Source organism: Panulirus ornatus, chromosome 56, assembly GCF_036320965.1.
Source record: "Panulirus ornatus isolate Po-2019 chromosome 56, ASM3632096v1, whole genome shotgun sequence".
In the NCBI taxonomy this organism is placed as follows: domain Eukaryota; kingdom Metazoa; phylum Arthropoda; class Malacostraca; order Decapoda; family Palinuridae; genus Panulirus; species Panulirus ornatus.
Window position 1 is genome coordinate 5231954 of NC_092279.1, and position 20531 is coordinate 5252484.

At 38.7% G+C, this 20531-nt stretch overlaps 1 protein-coding gene across 3 annotated transcripts in view; it reads left to right on the forward strand.

Annotated features, from left to right (window-relative positions):
- The window catches only part of Dlg5 (Discs large 5), a 591115-nt gene that overhangs the window by 284089 nt on the left and 286495 nt on the right, over nt 1–20531 (forward strand). For 2 of the 3 annotated variants that reach the window (XM_071693695.1, XM_071693697.1), the window contains exons 7-8: nt 3677–3778; nt 5417–5443. In XM_071693695.1, coding sequence (XP_071549796.1) covers nt 3677–3778; nt 5417–5443 — 129 coding nt within the window. The remainder of the gene's footprint in view (nt 1–3676; nt 3779–5416; nt 5444–20531) is intronic. The other variant, XM_071693696.1, reaches the window with a different exon arrangement.

Below are 20531 nucleotides of genomic sequence, written 5' to 3' on the forward strand. Positions count from 1 at the left end.
TCCTCTTTGTCAATCTTTCCTCACTCATTCTCTCCATGTGACCATACCATTTCAAAACACCCTCTTCTGCTCTGTCAACCACACTCTTTTTATTACCACACAACTCTCTTACCCTTTTATTACTTACTCGATCAAACTGCCTCACACCACATATTGTCCTCAAACATCTCATTTCCAGCACATCCACCCTCCTGCGCACAACTCTATCCATAGCCCACGCCTCGCAACCATACAACATTGTTGGAACCACTATTCCTTCAAACATACCCATTTTTGCTTTCCGAGATAATGTTCTCGACTTCCACACATTCTTTATCACTCCCAGAACTTTTGCCCCCTCCCCCACCCTATGATTCACTTCCGCTTCCATGGTTCCATCCGCTGCCGAATCCACTCCCAGATATCTAAAACACTTCACCTCCTCCAGTTTTTCTCCATTCAAACTTACCTCCCAATTGACTTGACCCTCAACCCTACTGTACCTAATAACCTTGCTCTTATTCACATTTACTCTTAACTTTCTTCTTTCACACACTTTACTAAACTCAGTCACCAGCCTCTGCAGTTTCTCACATGAATCAGCCACCAGCGCTGTATCATCAGCGAACAACAACTGACTCACTTCCCAAGCTCTCTCATCCACAACAGACTGCATATTTGCCCCTCTTTCCAAAACGCTTGCATTCACCTCCCTAACAACCCCATCCATAAACAAATTAAACAACCATGGAGACATCACACACCCCTGTCGCAAACCTACATTCACTGAGAACCAGTCACTTTCCTCTCTTCCTACACGTACACATGCCTTACATCCTCGATAAAAACTTTTCACTGCTTCTAACATCTTGCCTCCCACACCATATATTCTTAATACCTTCCACAGAGCATCTCTATCAACTCTGTCATATGCCTTCTCCAGATCCATAAATGCTACATACAAATCCATTTGCTTTTCTAAGTATTTCTCACATACATTCTTCAAAGCAAACACCTGATCCACACATCCTCTACCACTTCTGAAACCACACTGCTCTTCCCCAATCTGATGCTCTGTACACGCCTTTACCCTCTCAATCAATACCCTCCCATATAATTTCCCAGGAATACTCAACAAACTTATACCTCTGTGATTTGAGCACTCACCTTTGCCCCCTTTGCCTTTGTGCAATGGCACTATGCAAGCATTCCGCCAATCCTCAGGCACCTCACCATGAATCATACATGCATTGAATAACCTTACCAACTAGTCAACAATACAGGCACCCCCCTTTTTTTTATAAATTCCAATGCAATACCATCCAAACCCGCTGCCTTGCTGGCTTTCATCTTCCGCAAAGCTTTTACTACCTCTTCTTTGTTTACCAAATCATTTTCCCTAACCCTCTTACTTTGCACACCACTTCGACCAAAACACCCTATATCTGCCACTCTATCATCAAACACATTCAACAAACCTTCAAAATACTCACTCCATCTCCTTCTCACATCACCACTACTTGTTATCACCTCCCTATTAGCCCCCTTCACTGAAGTTCCCATTTGTTCCCTTGTCTTACGCACTTTATTTACCTCCTTCCAAAACATCTTTTTATTCTCCCTAAAATTTAATGATACTCTCTCACCCCATCTCTCATTTGCCCTCTTTTTCACCTCTTGCACCTTTCTCTTGACCTCCTGCCTCTTTCTTTTATACATGGCATGTATACAGGTAGGAAGAGAGGAGAGTGATTGGTTCCTAGTGAAGGTCAGTCTGCTGCAGGGGTGTGTCATGTCCCCATGGTTGTTTAATTTGTTTATGGATTGGATGGTTAGGAAGGGAAATGCAGTAGTTGTGGAGAGAGGGGTGAGTATGCAGTCCATTGGGGATGAGAGGGCCTTGGAAGTGAGTCATTTGTTTGCCGATGATACAGCTCTGGTGGCTGATTCAAGTGAGAAACTGCAGAAGTATATATATACGTACATATACATACACAGATTGAAAGATTGACCAAGAAGATATATGTGTCGGAGGTGGAGGGAACGAGGAGAAGTGGGAGACCAAATTGGAGGTGGAAAGATGGAGTGAAAATGATTCTGAGTGATCGGGGCCTGAACATGCAGGAGGGTGAAAGGCGGGCAAGGAATAGAGTGAATTGGATCGATGTGGTATACCGGGGTCGACATGCTGTCAATGGATTGAATCAGAGCATGTGAAGCGTCTGGGGTAAACCATGGAAAGTTTTGTGGGGCCTGGATGTGGAAAGGGAGCTGTGGTTTCGGGCATTTTTGCATGACAGCTAGAGATTGAGTATGAACGAATGGTGCCTTTGTTGTCTTTTCCTAGCGCTACCTCGCACACATGAGGGGGGAGGGGGATGGTATTCCATGTGTGGCGAGGTGGCGATGGGAATAAATAAAGGCAGACAGTATGAGTTATGTACATGTGTATATATGTATATGTCTGTGTGTGTATATATATGTGTACATTGAGATGTATAGGTATGTATATTTGTGTGTGTGAACGTGTATGTATATACATGTGTATGGGGGTGGGTTTGGCCATTTCTTTCGTCTGTTTCCTTGCACTACCTCGCAAACACGGGAGACAGCGGCAAAAAAAAAATATATATATATATATATATATATATATATATATATATATATATATATATATATATATATATATATATATATATATATACATGTGTATGGGGGGGGGGGGGGGTTGGGCCATTTCTTTCGTCTGTTTCCTTGCGCTACCTCGCAAACGCGGGAGACAGCGACAAAGTATAAAAAAAAAAAAAAAAAAAAAAAAAAATATATATATATATATATATATATAAATACAAACACAGACATATACATATATACACATGTACATATTCATACTTGCTTGCCTTCAATCCATTCCCGGGGCCAGCCCACCTCACAGAAAATAGCATTGCTATCTCCCGCTTTAGTGAGGTAGCGCCAGGAAAACAGACAAAAAAGGCCACATTCGGTCTCACTCAGTCTCTAGCTGTCATATTCCCTGAAGTGTTCATGAAGGTATATATAATTCATATATTATTACCCAGGACTAATCTCAGTTATAGAATCGTACTGTTATTCAGGAACTTTCTAAAAGCTCCCACATTTCAAGGCTGTGCTGCTTCCAGTAACAGGGAAATATTGACTCCTTTCAAGTGATAAGTTCATTGACAAAACTGTATTGCCAATGATACAGCTTCAACAAAGTTGACTTTTCACTCACAGTGTAACCTCGAACAGGCAGAGTCCAGTAACACATGTGCTTTCATGGACTTGTGTCCATGAAATATTTACATGGATTTTTTTTTCACAGAGAGATAGGAAAAATATGCATAACTAAGTATTTTCATAATTTGGAGGACAGAGTCTGTGTCTAAAGACATTACTTAAGGTAGAAAGAAGAAATTGAAATGTATAATATGGTTTCACAAAGAATAGGAATCAAAATTGTGTGAAACATCTTTACATGCTTATGAGGCACTTTAATTTTTATTTCATATATGAATTAAACTAAGACATTTTATGGGTTCTTTGCATTGTCTGAAATACTTCTAATCTTGGAGAGAGGTTATGAGATTCTGAGATGCATTTTCATACATGACGGACAATTGTAATTATTAACATTTAAAAGAGTGTTCTTTCATCAATTATTTTGTTCTTCAAGGTTGTGGCAGAGAAGCAGAAACTGGAGCGTGAGGTCACATCATTACAGACTATTATGGAAGATGATCGAAAAGAGATAGCTGACCTTCGGCGGCAACAGCAGGTCAGCAACCTACTAGTACGAGCGTTTTCGATCGTAGATGGAGCATCACAAAACTAATCACTAACCCAGGCAAAGTGACTGGTTTTACAGCAATTCTTTTTGGTATACTCACCTTTAATTCCTTTGAGCTCAAGCTGCACTCAGATATGTAACTAGTTCAGCAACTTTGAGTCTTGAAATTAATAGAAAATTATTTCCCCATGCATATGTATATAAAAGATTCATGAGCTTACTTACCTGCTTATGAGATACAAAGTTGCCAATCATGTTGCACATTCTGACTCCCGTAATTTCAAAGCTACATTAATAATATTGTAGTCCGCTCCCAAGTATTCCATGAACCTTCTCATTGGTTTTCCAGTTCCATGATAAATAATTGATTTTATTCCAAGTCTTGCAGTCCATAAGGCTCTGCAAAAGGACTTCAGTAGGTGTGCCTTGTATTTTATGTGATATCTTTCTTGTGTATTATCCAAGATTTAATGCACATATAACTTCAAAACACTCCTTGAATTAAGCACAAATCCCCATTGTTTACAGCTGTAACACGTTCTGTCAGCTCTTGAAAACATTAAATGTTATTAGCTTAACTTGGTAGTTTGAGTAGGTAGCCCTTACTCTTTAAGCTTTTTCTTTGTTTTGCCCTGCCTATTCATGTCAGTGAATAACAAAAGTTTAACAACAATCTATGGTTGAGTTTATATGGAACTTGATGGAATTTGTTGTATGTGTTCCACTTATTTCAGTACCCACTCTTAGCTTTTGCAATAGCTCTGGGATGGTGATGGTATAAAAAAATGTGAGAGGAGGCTCTTTTTTTTTTTTTTACCTGAAGGAAATTTTTTTTCACACGAAGGAAAGCACCATTGAGACAGTTTTTCATACCGCTCTTTGAAGTAATGTAAATGTTGTGTGAAATTATTTATTTGATCATTTTATGTGATTTTAAGTAAAACAGTAACTGTCCTGCAGTAACACAAGGGACAGACCTTCCTCTCTCATCCAGCACAGTTGATTTTAAAATATAAATTTGTGGTTGGACTTCCATGCAAATGCTTGGTTTTACTGGTTCTTATTTGTAGGACAGTTAATAGTGTCCATGAAAGTCAAGAACTGAAATGCTACATTAAAGAGAATTTTATTGCAGCATAGCTTATGATGAAACAGTGTGATCAAGCAATATTTTGACTGTCGGTAGCCTCCAGTAAATGTGCATGACTGTTGGCATTAAAGTTTTAGATAAGTTGTCAACATTGAAGAGAAATGTGATCTAAATTTATTTCAGATATGCTAGTTCCCTTCTCATACATTGTAGAAGATACTTGTAGATGTCCCATAACCCTTTTATGTTTCAAAATGGAACATTGTTGATGTTCCCCCCTTAACTAGGAAGGCATCAGAAGGTCAAGTTGGGCTGATGTTATTTGAGTCTGTACAACTGATATATTGGCTACTTAACATATGATCTCCCATCTGGTGCATTCACTAACATAATGAATAATGATGTGTTTGAATTTTGTGTCAGATATGATGCACTGTAAGATACCTGCTGCCATCATAGTTGAAAATATCCTTACACTTTTGCCTAACAGACCCAGTCCTAACCTTTCCCCCTCTCTCTCTCTCCCCTGCCCTCAGAAGGTTAGATTCCCGCTCAAAAGACAGGTGGGTCTTACCCCCTTAGTGGATGACAGTTGCATGAATTGCTTCTCACAAGATAATCTGGGTTCTGTCAGTATGACTTAAAGCTGGGGCATTTCAGACCCCCACCCTTAAATCTTAAGCTAAGCACTTATCTGCTACAAATAGTGAACTTTTTGTGTGCACTGGATGCCCTTATACTAAAAGTGTTTTGGATTGAAAATAAATCGCAGAACCCATGCTCAGTGTTACTGTTACTGAGCATGCTTTTGATTGTCAGATTTTATGCAGAAATTACTTGCATGAGCAAAGCATGTTATGCATTATTTGAATGAAATGTTTATAGTGTTTAATCAGCATCTCCATAAGGTTATACATCTTGTTCATGAGTTTTCCAAGTGAATGTTTAATTTCATGTAAATGTTTGTGTTTATGCTTTAGCTAGAGTATTGGATGACCTTATCACTTATGGTTCCTAGATCAAAGCATCTCATTTTCGTAGTTTTAATTACTTTTTGATTAGGATGTAGATATGCAGAATTAGGCTGCTCATCTAGATGCAAAGCTCATTATTCTGTAGTAGTAGTAGTAGTAGATTTTATTGCTTGAGTAAAGCAGTAATGTCAAGTAGATCTTAACTTATAAAAGCAGATAAGTAATAGCTAACAGATAATGATTGGAGAAAGATGAGAAACAAATAGTGTGCAGGTGATGAGCTTTTATAGTTAGGTTGTGGTTGTGTGCACTTAAGTAGTTTGCTTTGCTAGTACAGTATATAGATATGAGTCATTTATCCACTGTTTGGAATGAATCATGATTATTGATTATGTACCAGTCCATGACTATTGAGTAGAGAATTTTGGCAAGGTGTACCATTTATCATATTGACAGAGCAAGGACAGTTATTGATGACAGTAATCAGTTGTGTTAAGTTTGAAGGGAGCATTAGGGAGCTTTTATGGATTTTCAGTTAACCATGAAATGTCATCATTTTATTGCCACTGACCTACAGCACAGTTTTTGAATGGAAATTATTTTGACATCTGTTATCCTTACTAGAAATAATATGTAAGCAACTGATTTATAGAGGTACTAAGTATATGCCTCTTCATATTTTGAGAATTGGCATTGCCAGACTCTGCCTGCCTGTGGTTAGCCATGTGTGAAAATTCACCTTCAGTGATATTATATCATCTTCAATGGATGAATAGTACAATCTCATCGAACAACTCTTCACCCCTAAGTAGTCCATTTTTTCCCTGCTACTGATTGTAGCACAGCCGTTAGCACGGCTGTGAAGATAGAGGAGCCCCATAAATGGAGTCTTAGGATTTCGTGATATAATAATTCTTCAAGAAAACCACATTTGAAACTTTTAGTTTGTGGGTTACCATGTAGAGTTACAGAAACATTAATCATAAGCAGTGGGATGGATAAGAGTAGCTCTTCATTTGCCTTATTTAAATGAAATCGTGAATATCATGGTCATCATGGTCCTTTTTTTTTTTTTATAGAGAAAATTGAGGAATGCAGGAGGATTAGTGAGTGCAGTAACAAAATATTCAGTGTGGATTACCTAGCATTAGATATAGAAAGATTATGTCAAGATTTTTGTTCAAAGGTTCTGTGTCTATTATTGTGCTGGCATACTAAGACAGGAAAGATGAGCAGCTGTGAAAAAAAATAGATACTGAGAAAAGACTGTGCAGCTCTGTCATACAGACTCAGACAAATTCTGGCACTTTTCATATTTGCTTCCTTTTGACTTAGTTTGCTCTTCATCCCTACTATTCTTGCTGAAGATATGTATCTGCACATCCTTCCTAATACTTCTAGCTCAGTTTATGGATAGGTCTTGTAGTTCTGGATTCACCTAGGATTCAAAGAACTCTTTCATAAAATCATCATGGCCTTTATGCCTTTTAGGAGTATGATAGTAGTTATCATATCTCCTTAAGGGCAGATCTAGGATTTCCTTAGGCTCCTTTCAATGCATTTCACTTTATCACACCATTTTTTTATCGCTCTGTTGAATCTTCACCTACAGTTCTATGCGTTTTCTTAAATGGGTATACTAAGCTGCTTATGCATAGTCTAGTATGGGTGATACATATGTTGCAAATGTTTTCTTGAAAATCTCATAATCCACGTACTTGAAGGTGATTTGGATGAATTAAATGTATTTTGCTTCCTTCATGACCCTTTTTTAACACAACTATTTGATAATAAGTGTTCCACTGACAGGTTTACTTCCATATCTTTTTTCTGGTGATAATCAGTTGGGGGTCTGTTAAAGTTCCACATCTCAGTTGCTTTCACCACCCTCGTTTTACTGATATTTCCTTTTTTCAAAAAAACCTCTGCAAATCTTCAGCCTCACTTCCACAAGATACTGAGCAGACATTTCACCAGCAGCCCCTCTCAGCACATTTACATCCAGAAGTATCTCTTTTACATCCCTGTCAATTGATAAATAATTGTGTGTCCCTTTTTTTAAATCAGGTATTCCCAGTCACCAGTCCTCTTTGAGTACACAACTCCACATGCTGTTCACCATTTACATTCATTACACTGAATACCCCATGCCCCATCCAATTATACCATCAAGTGCCACACACTTACCTTCACATTCAGATCACCTGTCACAATGATACCTGGTCTCTTGCTTCAAAACTGCTGATTTCTAGGTCATCCAGCACGTTACCTGTTTATTTTTCTTACTGTAATTGTGGTTCAATATACAGATAAAGGGTACACATAGCAATAACTTTACAGTTGATTAAGGGTTCTGTGTCCCTGATAAATTGCCTAGAGTACTTGGGAGTTTCTTCAATTCTTAGATCTTTCAAAAATTCTTATAGTCTTTGCTATCTGGTCCTTGGTTAAAAGTTTTTGGTGCTGTTCCTAATGATATATTTTAGGCCCTCCTCAACAGTTTCATTATTGTGACCAACATAACTGTTGTTAGAATGGAGTGCGCAGTCTCTGGTATTTTGCTTGAACTGATAGAGAAAATTGGTCCTTTTCAGTATTTCATGGTCCTCATTAAGATTTTTCCTTATGAATAGGTTGACAGTTTCATTTTACAATGTCTTTAGGAAAACTTTCTCATATATCTTATAAGCAGGTACAGTTTATAGGTAGTCCCAGCTCTGTGTTTTTCATGGGAGTGGGAATACTTATTCATTTGTGTAGTAATCTCATTGTCACTCGGTTTTGCTGGAACCATTTTTGTTAGTGTCTGTTTTACTTTGTTTAACTCTAGGTGCAGAAGAGGCTAAGAGGGACAGTTTCTCAGAACTCAGTGAACATAAACTTTGATAACATCTATGTTGTATCTTTCAGGACTCACTTTCTCTGTGAGGCAACGGTTTGCAGAAGTAGGCTTTCTGTATGCATATGTCATGAATTCTTCATGTGAGGCATCAATACTAACACCCAGGAATGAGACCTTATTTTCTACATTCCTCCCTACAGTGAAGTTCTGTGACCTTCTCCATTCTGTCCTTGAGTTTCTGTCATACTTCTTCATCTTTGATATCAGCAAATATGTCTTCCACATACCTACCTTTCTATCTATATTTCTGATGCCCATTCCCTCCAGGCCTCCCTCGAGGGGGTACCCATGACAAAAGAGTCTCCATTACTTGTGAACCCTAGCACTGCTTCTTAGCCTTTAGCGCCTCACCCTTAACAGGCCACTGGCAGAGGGCAACTCTGGTGCATTGTTTCCAGACGCTCCTACCTAATTTAACGAGTGACTACTTCTACCTAATGCTCCTGACTAATGCTCCAACCTGCTACTTCTACCTGATGTTCCTACCCACTTCTGCATAATGCTCATGCCTGTGTTCCTAGTTACTACTAGTGACTACTGCTTCTACCATTTTGTCAAAAGGTAGGGCTAGTGCATAGTGTTCACCTCAAGAATATCTAAAGTTACAAAGAATGAGTTGTGAGTGTTCTCAAAAGTTATGTATGACAGAGAGATTGTATGTTTTTAGACAGAATGCCTTCAGTCCAGATTTAGTGAGGCAGAAAGAAAGGACAGCTACCTGGGTCAAAGCAGTGCAATTTGACAACCACTGGAGTGTTGGCTTACTACGTAGCTGTCTCTAACCCTCCCAATACCCAGGCAGATAGCACTGTTGATATACCTCCCGGGTTGGGGACTTTCTACCATCCACGACCTACATAATGACAAAATGAAAGGATGTATAAGCTCTTCCTGCAGTGCTTTATTCTTTGCATAACACATGAAATTTTGGGGAAAAGTACCCTGCTGATGATATGTATGTTCTCAGGACATCTAAATCAGGCCTTCTTAGTGCAGGTTCATAGCATCTCTCAGAAACTTTCTCAAGATGTGGGATGGTGGTAAGGTCAGGTGAGTGTGTCCATGAAAGTGTAACTGGGTATCCCCTGGAAGAGGTTACACTACAGTGAAAAGTCAAGTTTGGCGAGGCTGTATTTCTGGGAATACAGGTTCATCAAAGAACTCCTCACTTTAAATGAGTCTACATTTCTGTGCCACAAGAAGTAGTACAATCTTGGAATGCAGAAACCTATAGAGAGGTCCTGGACTCATTTCTGGAAATTGGTCCTTGGATAATTTTGAATAGATAAAGAGTATGTCCATGAATTCATCTACAGATTTTAGTGAGTATTCTGTTGGTGTTTAAGAATTTTTATGGTGTTTAGATTTATTGCAAAATGATACAGTGGCATTGAAATCTGTTATTCTATGGGTTGTAGAGAGTTACCAGCTTTGGGTGTTTTGATGTTTTTATTCAAATATCCTGGGTTACACTCCCCTATAGTATGTGTGAAAACCTCACCAGTCTCAGGATTTGCAGCTTGAGTAAGTATACTTAATCATTTCTTTAAAGCTTCTGTTGTATTTTTCTGGGTACGACTAAATTTAACACTGTCATGAAGAATTAGTTTGACTTTATCCATTTGATCTGTTTGTTTCTTTATCACAAGAATTGAAGTGTTGTCAGCTGTACTCATGATAATGTCCTTATTGTCTTGAAGCACTTTTGCCACCTTCCAGCATCTGTTCATGATGAATGACCTTGTGCTTCAGGATATCAGTTTTGTATGCTCAGCTTGAAGTTGCTCTTGTGTGTCATACTTACTTTATCATTTTTATGCAAGCTGCAGCTGTCTTTGTACACATTTCAATTTCTGCTTCATTAACTTGCTGTGATTGTTTTGGTAGGTAGAGAGCAGCATTATATTCATAAATTCAGTAGTTCCTTTTGTTAGTCAGTCAGTTGAAAATTAGAATTTTATATAACTTTCATTATCATCCAGTAGGAATACTTTTTCTCCATATAGTCGGCATAACGTTTTCTGTATTATGATTTTGTGCTGTTTTCATGAGTATCCTTCAAGCAAGTTTTCATTTTTAGGTCATTTGGTTTGTTTTAGGATCTACATTCTTTGTTGTCCTTTAGTTGTTGCTGCAGAGAATCGAGGGGATTCTGTTAATTCTACAAGAACTTGCTTGCTAACTTATGGTGTTTCCTGAGAATTCCAACAGGAATTTTCAAGAAACACTTTCCAAATCCTCTCGTTGATGGTTCTAATGATGGGATTGGTGGTGTTAGGTTCCAACAAATTGTAGGTGACTACAACTCAGGGTATTTCTATGGAAATGTTAAAAAACATAGAAATGGTAACCCTCTTCAACCCATTATATCAAAGATTCTGATTACATCATATCATTTAGCAAAAAAGTTAGGAGGCACAATCACTTGTTACTTACCTGCAAAGTACTCAATACTATCTGTAGAAAAATTCATGGACATATTGAGTGGGAATCACCCACTTGGCACATTAGTTTCATTGGTTGTGGAAAGCTTGTTTAATGATGTTCTTACAGAGGGGACAATTGATATAGTAGATAATGTTGTGTGCAGTCACCCAGTCTTATCCCTGAGAAAGTTTCTCCAAGACATTCTTCAAGCTTGCACTCACAAAGTCCCATTTAGATGTCCTGAAGGACATATATATACTGTCAGTAGGATGGGTTACCTATGGGTTCACTGCTGGAGGTACATTTTGCCCAGCTTTCATGTGTCATGATGAAAATGAAGTACTTTAGAAGGAACCTATGAATCCTTTTATTTTCTTTCATAATGTGGATGACGTATTTGTTTATATCAAAGTCAAGGATGCTTTACAACAACTCAAACAAAGTGGGATGTCTCAGAACTTTACTTCACAGTAGGGAGGAGTATAGAAAATAATATCATTCGTAGATATATGAATTTATTAAAATTTATTAAAAAAGGGGGTGACTGTATTGTTGACTGGTTGATAAGGTTATTTAATGTATGTATGATTCATGGTGAGGTGCCTGAGGATTGGCGGAATGTGTGCATAGTGCCATTGTATAAAGGCAAAGGGGATAAGAGTGAGTGCTCAAATTACAGAGGTATAAGTTTGTTGAGTATTCATGGTAAATTATATGGGAGGGTATTGATTGAGAGGGTGAAGGCATGTACAGAGCATCAGATTGGGGAAGAGCAGTGTGGTTTCAGAAGTGGTAGAGGATGTGTGGATCAGGTGTTTGCTTTGAAGAATGTATGTGAGAAATACTTAGAAAAGCAAATGGATTTGTATGTAGCATTTATGGATCTGGAGAAGGCATATGATAGAGTTGATAGAGATGCTCTGTGGAAGGTACTAAGAATATATGGTGTGGGAGGCAAGTTGTTAGAAGCTTGTAAAGTTTTTATCGAGGATGTAAGGCATGTGTTCGTGTAGGAATAGAGGGAAGTGATTGGTTCTCAGTGAATGTAGGTTTGTGGCAGGGGTGTGTGATGTCTCCATGGTTGTTTAATTTGTTTATGGATGGGGTTGTTAGGGAGGTAAATGCAAGAGTTTTGGAAAGAGGGGCAAGTATGCAGTCTGTTGGGATGAGAGAGCTTGGGAAGTGAGTCAGTTGCTGTTCGCTGATGATACAGCGCTGGTGGCTGATTCATGTGAGAAACTGCAGAAGCTGGTGACTGAGTTTGGTAAAGTGTGTGAAAGAAGAAAGTTAAGAGTAAATGTGAGTAAGAGCAAGGTTATTAGGTACAGTAGGGTTGAGGGTCAAGTCAATTGGGAGGCAAGTTTGAATGGAGAAAAACTGGAGGAAATAAAGTGTTTTAGATATCTGGGAGTGGATCTGGCAGCAGATGGAACCATGGAAGCAGAAGTGAGTCATAGGGTGGGGGAGGGGGCGAAAATCCTGGGAGCGTTGAAGAATGTTTGGAAGTCAAGAACATTATCTTGGAAAGCAAAAATGGCTATGTTTGAAGGAATATATATATATATATATATATATATATATATATATATATATATATATATATATATATATATATATGTATATTTCTTTATTTTTTATTTATTTTGCTTTGTCGCTGTCTCCCGCGTTTGCGAGGTAGCGCAAGGAAACAGACGAAAGAAATGGCACAACCCACCCCCATACACAATGTACACACACACACGCCCACACACGCAAATATACATACCTATACATCTCAATGTACACATATATATACACACACAGACACATACATATATACCCATGCACACAATTCACACTGTCTGCCCCTATTCATTCCCATCGCCACCTCGCCGCACATGGAATACCATCCCCCTCCCCCCTCATGTGTGCGAGGTAGCACTAGGAAAAGACAACAAAGGCCCCATTTGTTCACACTCAGTCTCCAGCTGTCACGCAATAATGCCCGAAACCACAGCTCCCTTTCCACATCCAGGCCCCACGCAACTTTCCATGGTTTACCCCAGACGCTTCACATGCCCTGATTCAATCCACTGACAGCATGTCAACCCCGGTATACCACATCGATCCAATTCACTCTATTCCTTGCCCTCCTTTCACCCTCCTGCATGTTCAGGCCCCGATCACACAAAATCTTTTTCACTCCATCTTTCCACCTCCAATTTGGTCTCCCACTTCTCCTCGTTCCCTCCACCCCCGACACTTATATCCTCTTGGTCAGTCTTTCCTCACTCATTCTCTCCATGTGCCCAAACCATTTCAAAACACCCTCTTCTGCTCTCTCAACCACGCTCTTTTTATTTTCACACATCTCTCTTACCCTTACGTTACTTACTCAATCAAACCACCTCACACCACACATTGTCCTCAAACATCTCATTTCCAGCACATCCACCCTCCAGCGCACAACTCTATCCATAGCCCACGCTTCGCAACCATACAACATTGTTGGAACCACTATTCCTTCAAACATACCCATTTTTGCTTTCCGAGATAATGTTCTCGACTTCCACACATTCTTTCGCCCCCTCCCCCACCCTATGATTCACTTCCACTTCCATGGTACCATCCGCTGCCAGATCCACTCCCAGATATCTAAAATACTTTACTTCCTCCAGTTTTTCTCCATTCAAACTTACCTCCCAATTGACTTGACCCTCAACCCTACTGTACCTAATAACCTTGCTCTTATTCACATTTACTCTTAATTTTCTTCTTTCACACACTTTACCAAACTCAGTCGGGCAAGGAATAGAGTGAGTTGCATCGATGTGGTATACCGGGGTTGACGTGCTGTCAGTGGATTGAATCAGGGCATGTGAAGCGTATGGGGTAAACCATGGAAAGTTGTGTAGGTATGTATATTTGCGTGTGTGGTCGTGTATGTATATACATGTGTATGGGGGTGGGTTGGGCCATTTCTTTCGTCTGTTTCCTTGCGCTACCTCGCAAATGCGGGAGACAGCGACAAAGAAAAAAAAATATATATATTTTTTTTTTTTTTTATATATATATATATATAATGTGGCAGTTGAGGGAATAATTGGTATGCATGGGGTGTTCAGTGTTGTAAATGGAAATGGTGAAGAGCTTGTAGATTTATGTGCTGAAAAAGGACTGATGATTGGGAATACCTGGTTTAAAAAGCGAGATATACATAAGTATACTTATGTAAGTAGGAGAGATGGCCAGAGAGCGTTATTGGATTACGTGTTAATTGACAGGCGTGCGAAAGAGAGACTTTTGGATGTTAATGTGCTGAGAGGTGCAACTGGAGGGATGTCTGATCATTATCTTGTGGAGGCTAAGGTGAAGATTAGTATGGGTTTTCAGAAAAGAGGAGTGAATGTTGGGGTGAAGAAGGTGGTGAGAGTAAGTGAGCTTGGGAAGGAGACCTGTGTGGGGAAGTACCAGGAGAGACTGTGTACAGAATGGAAAAAGGTGAGAACAATGGAAGTAAGGGGAGTGGGGGAGGAATGGGATGTATTTAGGGAATCAGTGATGGATTGCGCAAAAGATGCTTGTGGCATGAGAAGAGTGGGAGGTGGGCTGTTTAGAAAGGGTAGTGAGTGGTGGGATGAAGAAGTAAGAGTATTAGTGAAAGAGAAGAGAGAGGCATTTGGACGATTTTTGCAGGGAAAAAATGCAATTGAGTGGGAGAAGTATAAAAGAAAGAGACAGGAGGTCAAGAGAAAGGTGCAAGAGGTGAAAAAAAGGGCAAATGAGAGTTGGGGTGAGAGACTATCAGTAAATTTTAGGGAGAATAAAAAGATGTTCTGGAAGGAGGTAAATAGGGTGCGTAAGACAAGGGAGCAAATGGGAACTTCAGTGAAGGGCGTAAATGGGGAGGTGATAACAAGTAGCGGTGATGTGAGAAGGAGATGGAATGAGTATTTTGAAGGTTTGTTGAATGTGTCTGATGACAGAGTGGCAGATATAGGGTGTTTTGGTCGAGGTGGTGTGCAAAGTGAGAGGGTTAGGGAAAATGATTTGGTAAACAGAGAAGAGGTAGTAAAAGCTTTGCGGAAGATGAAAGCCGGCAAGGCAGCAGGTTTGGATGGTATTGCAGTGGAATTTATTAAGAAAGGGGGTGACTGTATTGTTGACTGGTTGGTAAGGTTATTTAATGTATGTATGACTCATGGTGAGGTGCCTGAGGATTGGCGGAATGCGTGCATAGTGCCATTGTACAAAGGCAAAGGGGATAAGAGTGAGTGCTCAAATTACAGAGGTATAAGTTTGTTGAGTATTCCTGGTAAATTATATGGGAGGGTATTGATTGAGAGGGTGAAGGCATGTACAGAGCATCAGATTGGGGAAGAGCAGTGCGGTTTCAGAAGTGGTAGAGGATGTGTGGATCAGGTGTTTGCTTTGAAGAATGTATGTGAGAAATACTTAGAAAAGCAAATGGATTTGTATGTAGCATTTATGGATCTGGAGAAGGCATATGATAGAGTTGATAGAGATGCTCTGTGGAAGGTATTAAGAATATATGGTGTGGGAGGCAAGTTGTTAGAAGCAGTGAAAAGTTTTTATCGAGGATGTAAGGCATGTGTACGTGTAGGAAGAGAGGAAAGTGATTGGTTCTCAGTGAATGTAGGTTTGCGGCAGGGGTGTGTGATGTCTCCATGGTTGTTTAATTTGTTTATGGATGGGGTTGTAAGGGAGGTAAATGCAAGAGTCCTGGAAAGAGGGGCAAGTATGAAGTCTGTTGGGGATGAGAGAGCTTGGGAAGTGAGTCAGTTGTTGTTCGCTGATGATACAGCGCTGGTGGCTGATTCATGTGAGAAACTGCAGAAGCTGGTGACTGAGTTTGGTAAAGTGTGTGGAAGAAGAAAGTTGAGAGTAAATGTGAATAAGAGCAAGGTTATTAGGTACAGTAGGGGTGAGGGTCAAGTCAATTGGGAGGTGAGTTTGAATGGAGAAAAACTGGAGGAAGTGAAGTGTTTTAGATATCTGGGAGTGGATCTGTCAGCGGATGGAACCATGGAAGCGGAAGTGGATCATAGGGTGGGGGAGGGGGCGAAAATTTTGGGAGCCTTGAAAAATGTGTGGAAGTCGAGAACATTATCTCGGAAAGCAAAAATGGGTATGTTTGAGGGAATAGTGGTTCCAACAATGTTGTATGGTTGCGAGGCGTGGGCTATGGATAGAGATGTGCGCAGGAGGATGGATGTGCTGGAAATGAGATGTTTGAGGACAATGTGTGGTGTGAGGTGGTTTGATCGAGTAAGTAACGTAAGGGTAAGAGAGATGTGTGGAAATAAAAAGAGCGTGGTTGAGAGAGCAGAAGAGGGTGTTTTGAAATGGTTTGGGCACATGGAGAGAATGAGTGAGGAGAGATTGACCAAGAGGATATATGTGTCGGAGGTGGAGGGAACGAGGAGAAGAGGGAGACCAAATTGGAGGTGGAAAGATGGAGTGAAAAAGATTTTGTGTGATCGGGGCCTGAACATGCAGGAGGGTGAAAGGAGGGCAAGAAATAGAGTGAATTGGAGTCATGTGGTATACAGGGGTTGACGTGCTGTCAGTGGATTGAAGCAAGGCATGTGAAGCGTCTGGGGTAAACCATGGAAAGCTGTGTAGGTATGTATATTTGCGTGTGTGGACGTGTGTATGTACATGTGTATGGGGGGGGGGGTTGGGCCATTTCTTTCGTCTGTTTCCTTGCGCTACCTCGCAAACGCGGGAGACAGCGACAAAGTATAAAAAAAAAAAAAAAAAAAAAAAAAAAAAATATATATATATATATATATTTATTTATTTATTTATGTATTTATTTATTTATATCACCCACTTCTTGTTCCCTACACCTTTGACATGTATCCTCTCTGTCAATCTTTCCTCACTCATTCTCTCCGTATGTAAACACCATTTCAGCACATCCTCTTCTGCTCTCTCAACCACACTTTTTTATTTCCACATGTTGTTCTCAAACATTTCATTTCATGGCCTTGATTAGGGCCTCAGCTGCCTGTGCCATCTCAGCTTAAAAAAGATAAAAGTAGAGTCCTGATCCATACTTTTCCAAGAAGTACATTTTATGCTCATGAAAGACTTTCTTGGAGAGAAAAAGTTTTTCAGTCTTCAAAACGAACATTTTTGGAAAAATTTGAAAATATTCTATCTTGAAATATACTTAATTATTTACATTATGTAGGTATGTTTAGAAAATAATGCACATTACAGTAAGTTCTCATAATACATCTATTCAGCAGTTAAGTGTTAAGGGGCTCACTGATGAAGAGATTTATAGAAGACTGTACTCATTGCATTATCGGAACTGAATGCTGATACTCTGAGTAAACATTGTTCTCTGCATATGAGAAAAGATCATGTAGAATATAAACAGAAATACAAATGCAGTACAAATTTGCATGTTCCCTTGTTAGCAGTGGATTCTTCAAAGTAAATAGATAAATTTATGAGGATTTTTCTTTAAGTTGCAGTGAACTGGATTTATTTTGATGGATTTTGAGGGTTTTTTCATAAAAGTCTCCATTACCTCAGGATTAGAAATTGTTTGGTTAAGAAATTTTCTTCAGAAGAAAGTTGATATCCAGCATGCAGGAAATTGGTATATGATCTTTTTATAAAAGTCAGCAGAACCTTAGGATCAGAAGTTATTTGGCTCAAAAATTTTATTTACAAAGGAAATTGATCTCCATCATGCATGAAATTGGTATATGAGCTTCATGGACAAGTTTATCAATAAGACTGACGATGATTGTTGGATAATGTAGTTTTTAGATGATTATTCAATTTTTGGCAATAGTGGCTGAAAGTGTGCTGAACTGATTGTGGTCATTCACTGTGTTTGGTCTATAGATTATAGTATTTCTAAGTTCAGCAATTCAGTTGTAATCTACTTTTTTAAGATTGTTGTTTATATACTCCTGCTTTGATGCTGCCATTAACCTAGAAAAATATATTGATTTTTGGCCACTCACACACCACTCATTTAGTTATAGATGAAAAAATGAAGAAAAGATACTAATTCAAATATGAAAGGTTTATAACTAACAAGGTTGCAAGTGAACCAAGTAAAGACAAATTTTATACTCTAGCTGCAATGCTCAACACAAATCAAGGCACACAGCTCTGGAATTCACCGTGAAATGTAACATAAGTCATTGGCACATAAAAAAGTAGTTTAAGCAGCTTGAACAGAAAACAGCCTTGGGAACCCAGGTATTCTTACTTTCTGCCCTTGCTCTTGTTTAAATCTCCCAGACACAACAATGACTAATTCACCTATTAACCAACCTTATACTGATTAATTTATCAGTTAATTCTTTTTACCTCATTTTATCTTGTAATCAAGGTAAGTTATGGATGTCATATGGACACCAGTGGCACCCAGTAGGTGCTGCCACACCTAAGTTAAATGTCCTACCCAAAACTGACTCCTTCACCATGCTGCCACTTCCCCTCACACAGTGATCTATTCACTATTCATTCTTGTTTTCCTGGCTTTTGGCATGAGTTAGGTAAGTTATGGATGTTGTTATGTGAAGATATGCTGTGTAAGTGTATTATGTATTATAATGCATAAGTATAGGTGTATATAGTATCAAAAATATGAAATGCTTTTGATGAGTGCTAATGAGTTAGCAATGCAGGGCTGCTTAGCGTCCATGTACGTCCAGTGCATTAATTTAATTTTGTGCCCTTTATAATTTGTACATTGCTATGGGTGTGGGTTATGTATTATAATGCATAGATAAAGATATTTAATGATAGTATATGTTTTTGACGAATGCTCACGACTTGGCAACACGGGACTACTTAATGTTCCTTTAAGTGTGGCACTTAAATTTTTTCATTCCTTTCATGCCCTTCACAATTTTCATAATGCACAATTCTTCATAATGAGCATATGGAGCTAAATTGTATTACACTTACAGTTAATGCCATTCTTTGGGCATCAGACCTCAGAGACTTTGTTTTTATTTTCTTAATTTTTTTTGATGCCAGATTATTTAAGAAAAAAAAAATGAGCGTATGGAGCAAAAATTTATTACACTTACAGCTAATGCCATTCTTTAGGCATCAGACCTCAGATACTTTATTTTTATTTACTTAATTTTTTGATGCCAGATTATATAAGAAAAAAAAAATAATGCCAAATATAGAAACTTAAAAATGGTTTTATCCCCCCCCCCAAAAAAAAGAGTGAAAAATGATCTCTTACTATATCATAGTATAATGGAGAATTCATGCTTCTCAGGAATGCAACTGGCAACTGATTCTGCTCAGCTCACTTAATAGTCAAATTATGGATGAAATGAACTTGAGAGAGCACTCTGTACCTTTTGAAAAGTATTTCCCACGTATAGCCAAAACTAAGCACGCATCATTAGGTCCTAACAAAGAGGCAGGTTGCAGTGAGCAGTACTACCACAGGAATTCTAATTAATCACAGATACTTTCATCCCGGGGTATGCTTGAAAAATGTTGCTTACGTTATGGGAAGATATTTGAAAAACTTTGTTAGATTGATTGAATTACATAAAAGCTAATATTGACCATGAAGATAACACAGATGTTCATTAACTTCAGGTACTCTGCTGAGGATATTATTATAGAAGGACTAAAACATTGCTGCAGTGTTGGATAATATTTAGAGAGTGTTAGATTTATCAGTTGGAAACCATTGATTTATTGAAAGACTAAGTAAACTTTTTTATGTAGGAGGCTCTTGGTACTGCAGAGGGAAATTTCAAAGAGCAATTGGCATTTTGATTAACATTCAGCTTGATAAACATCAGTTATCCTATGTATGTGGGAGAACTGATATCTGTGCTCTGATATAGGACTCTTAAAGAAAATAAACTGTCAAACCCTGTCCTGTCAAAATAGTCAAACCATGAAAGAGAAGGTGACACTAGCTCGATAAAGTATGGGAACCACCCTAATTTTATCTTCCACGGCCAGCTATTCATAATCCTGAAAAAGAAACAAAAGTACATATGGCACTATATAAACCTTTCTTCCCACATCTTGCTAGTATGAGGAACATGTCACCTGTACAGAAGCTTTACTGATCATGTCATGGATACTTCCCAAAATTTTCAGTTACCGTTTTAAACTGTTTGCTTTTTAGATCTGTTGTTTACTGTTGTGCATTGGAAACTTTTGTATATTTGTATGGTATTTTTATAAAGTAAAATGTATAAAGTTGAATATGAATTTGAATATTTCACCTTACCTAAGATCTGCATTTCCCTTTGGAACCATAAGAAACTAAATTGTCTCATTAGTAGTGAGAATGAAAATTGAAAGTACTTCTGGACAATATTTTGTAAT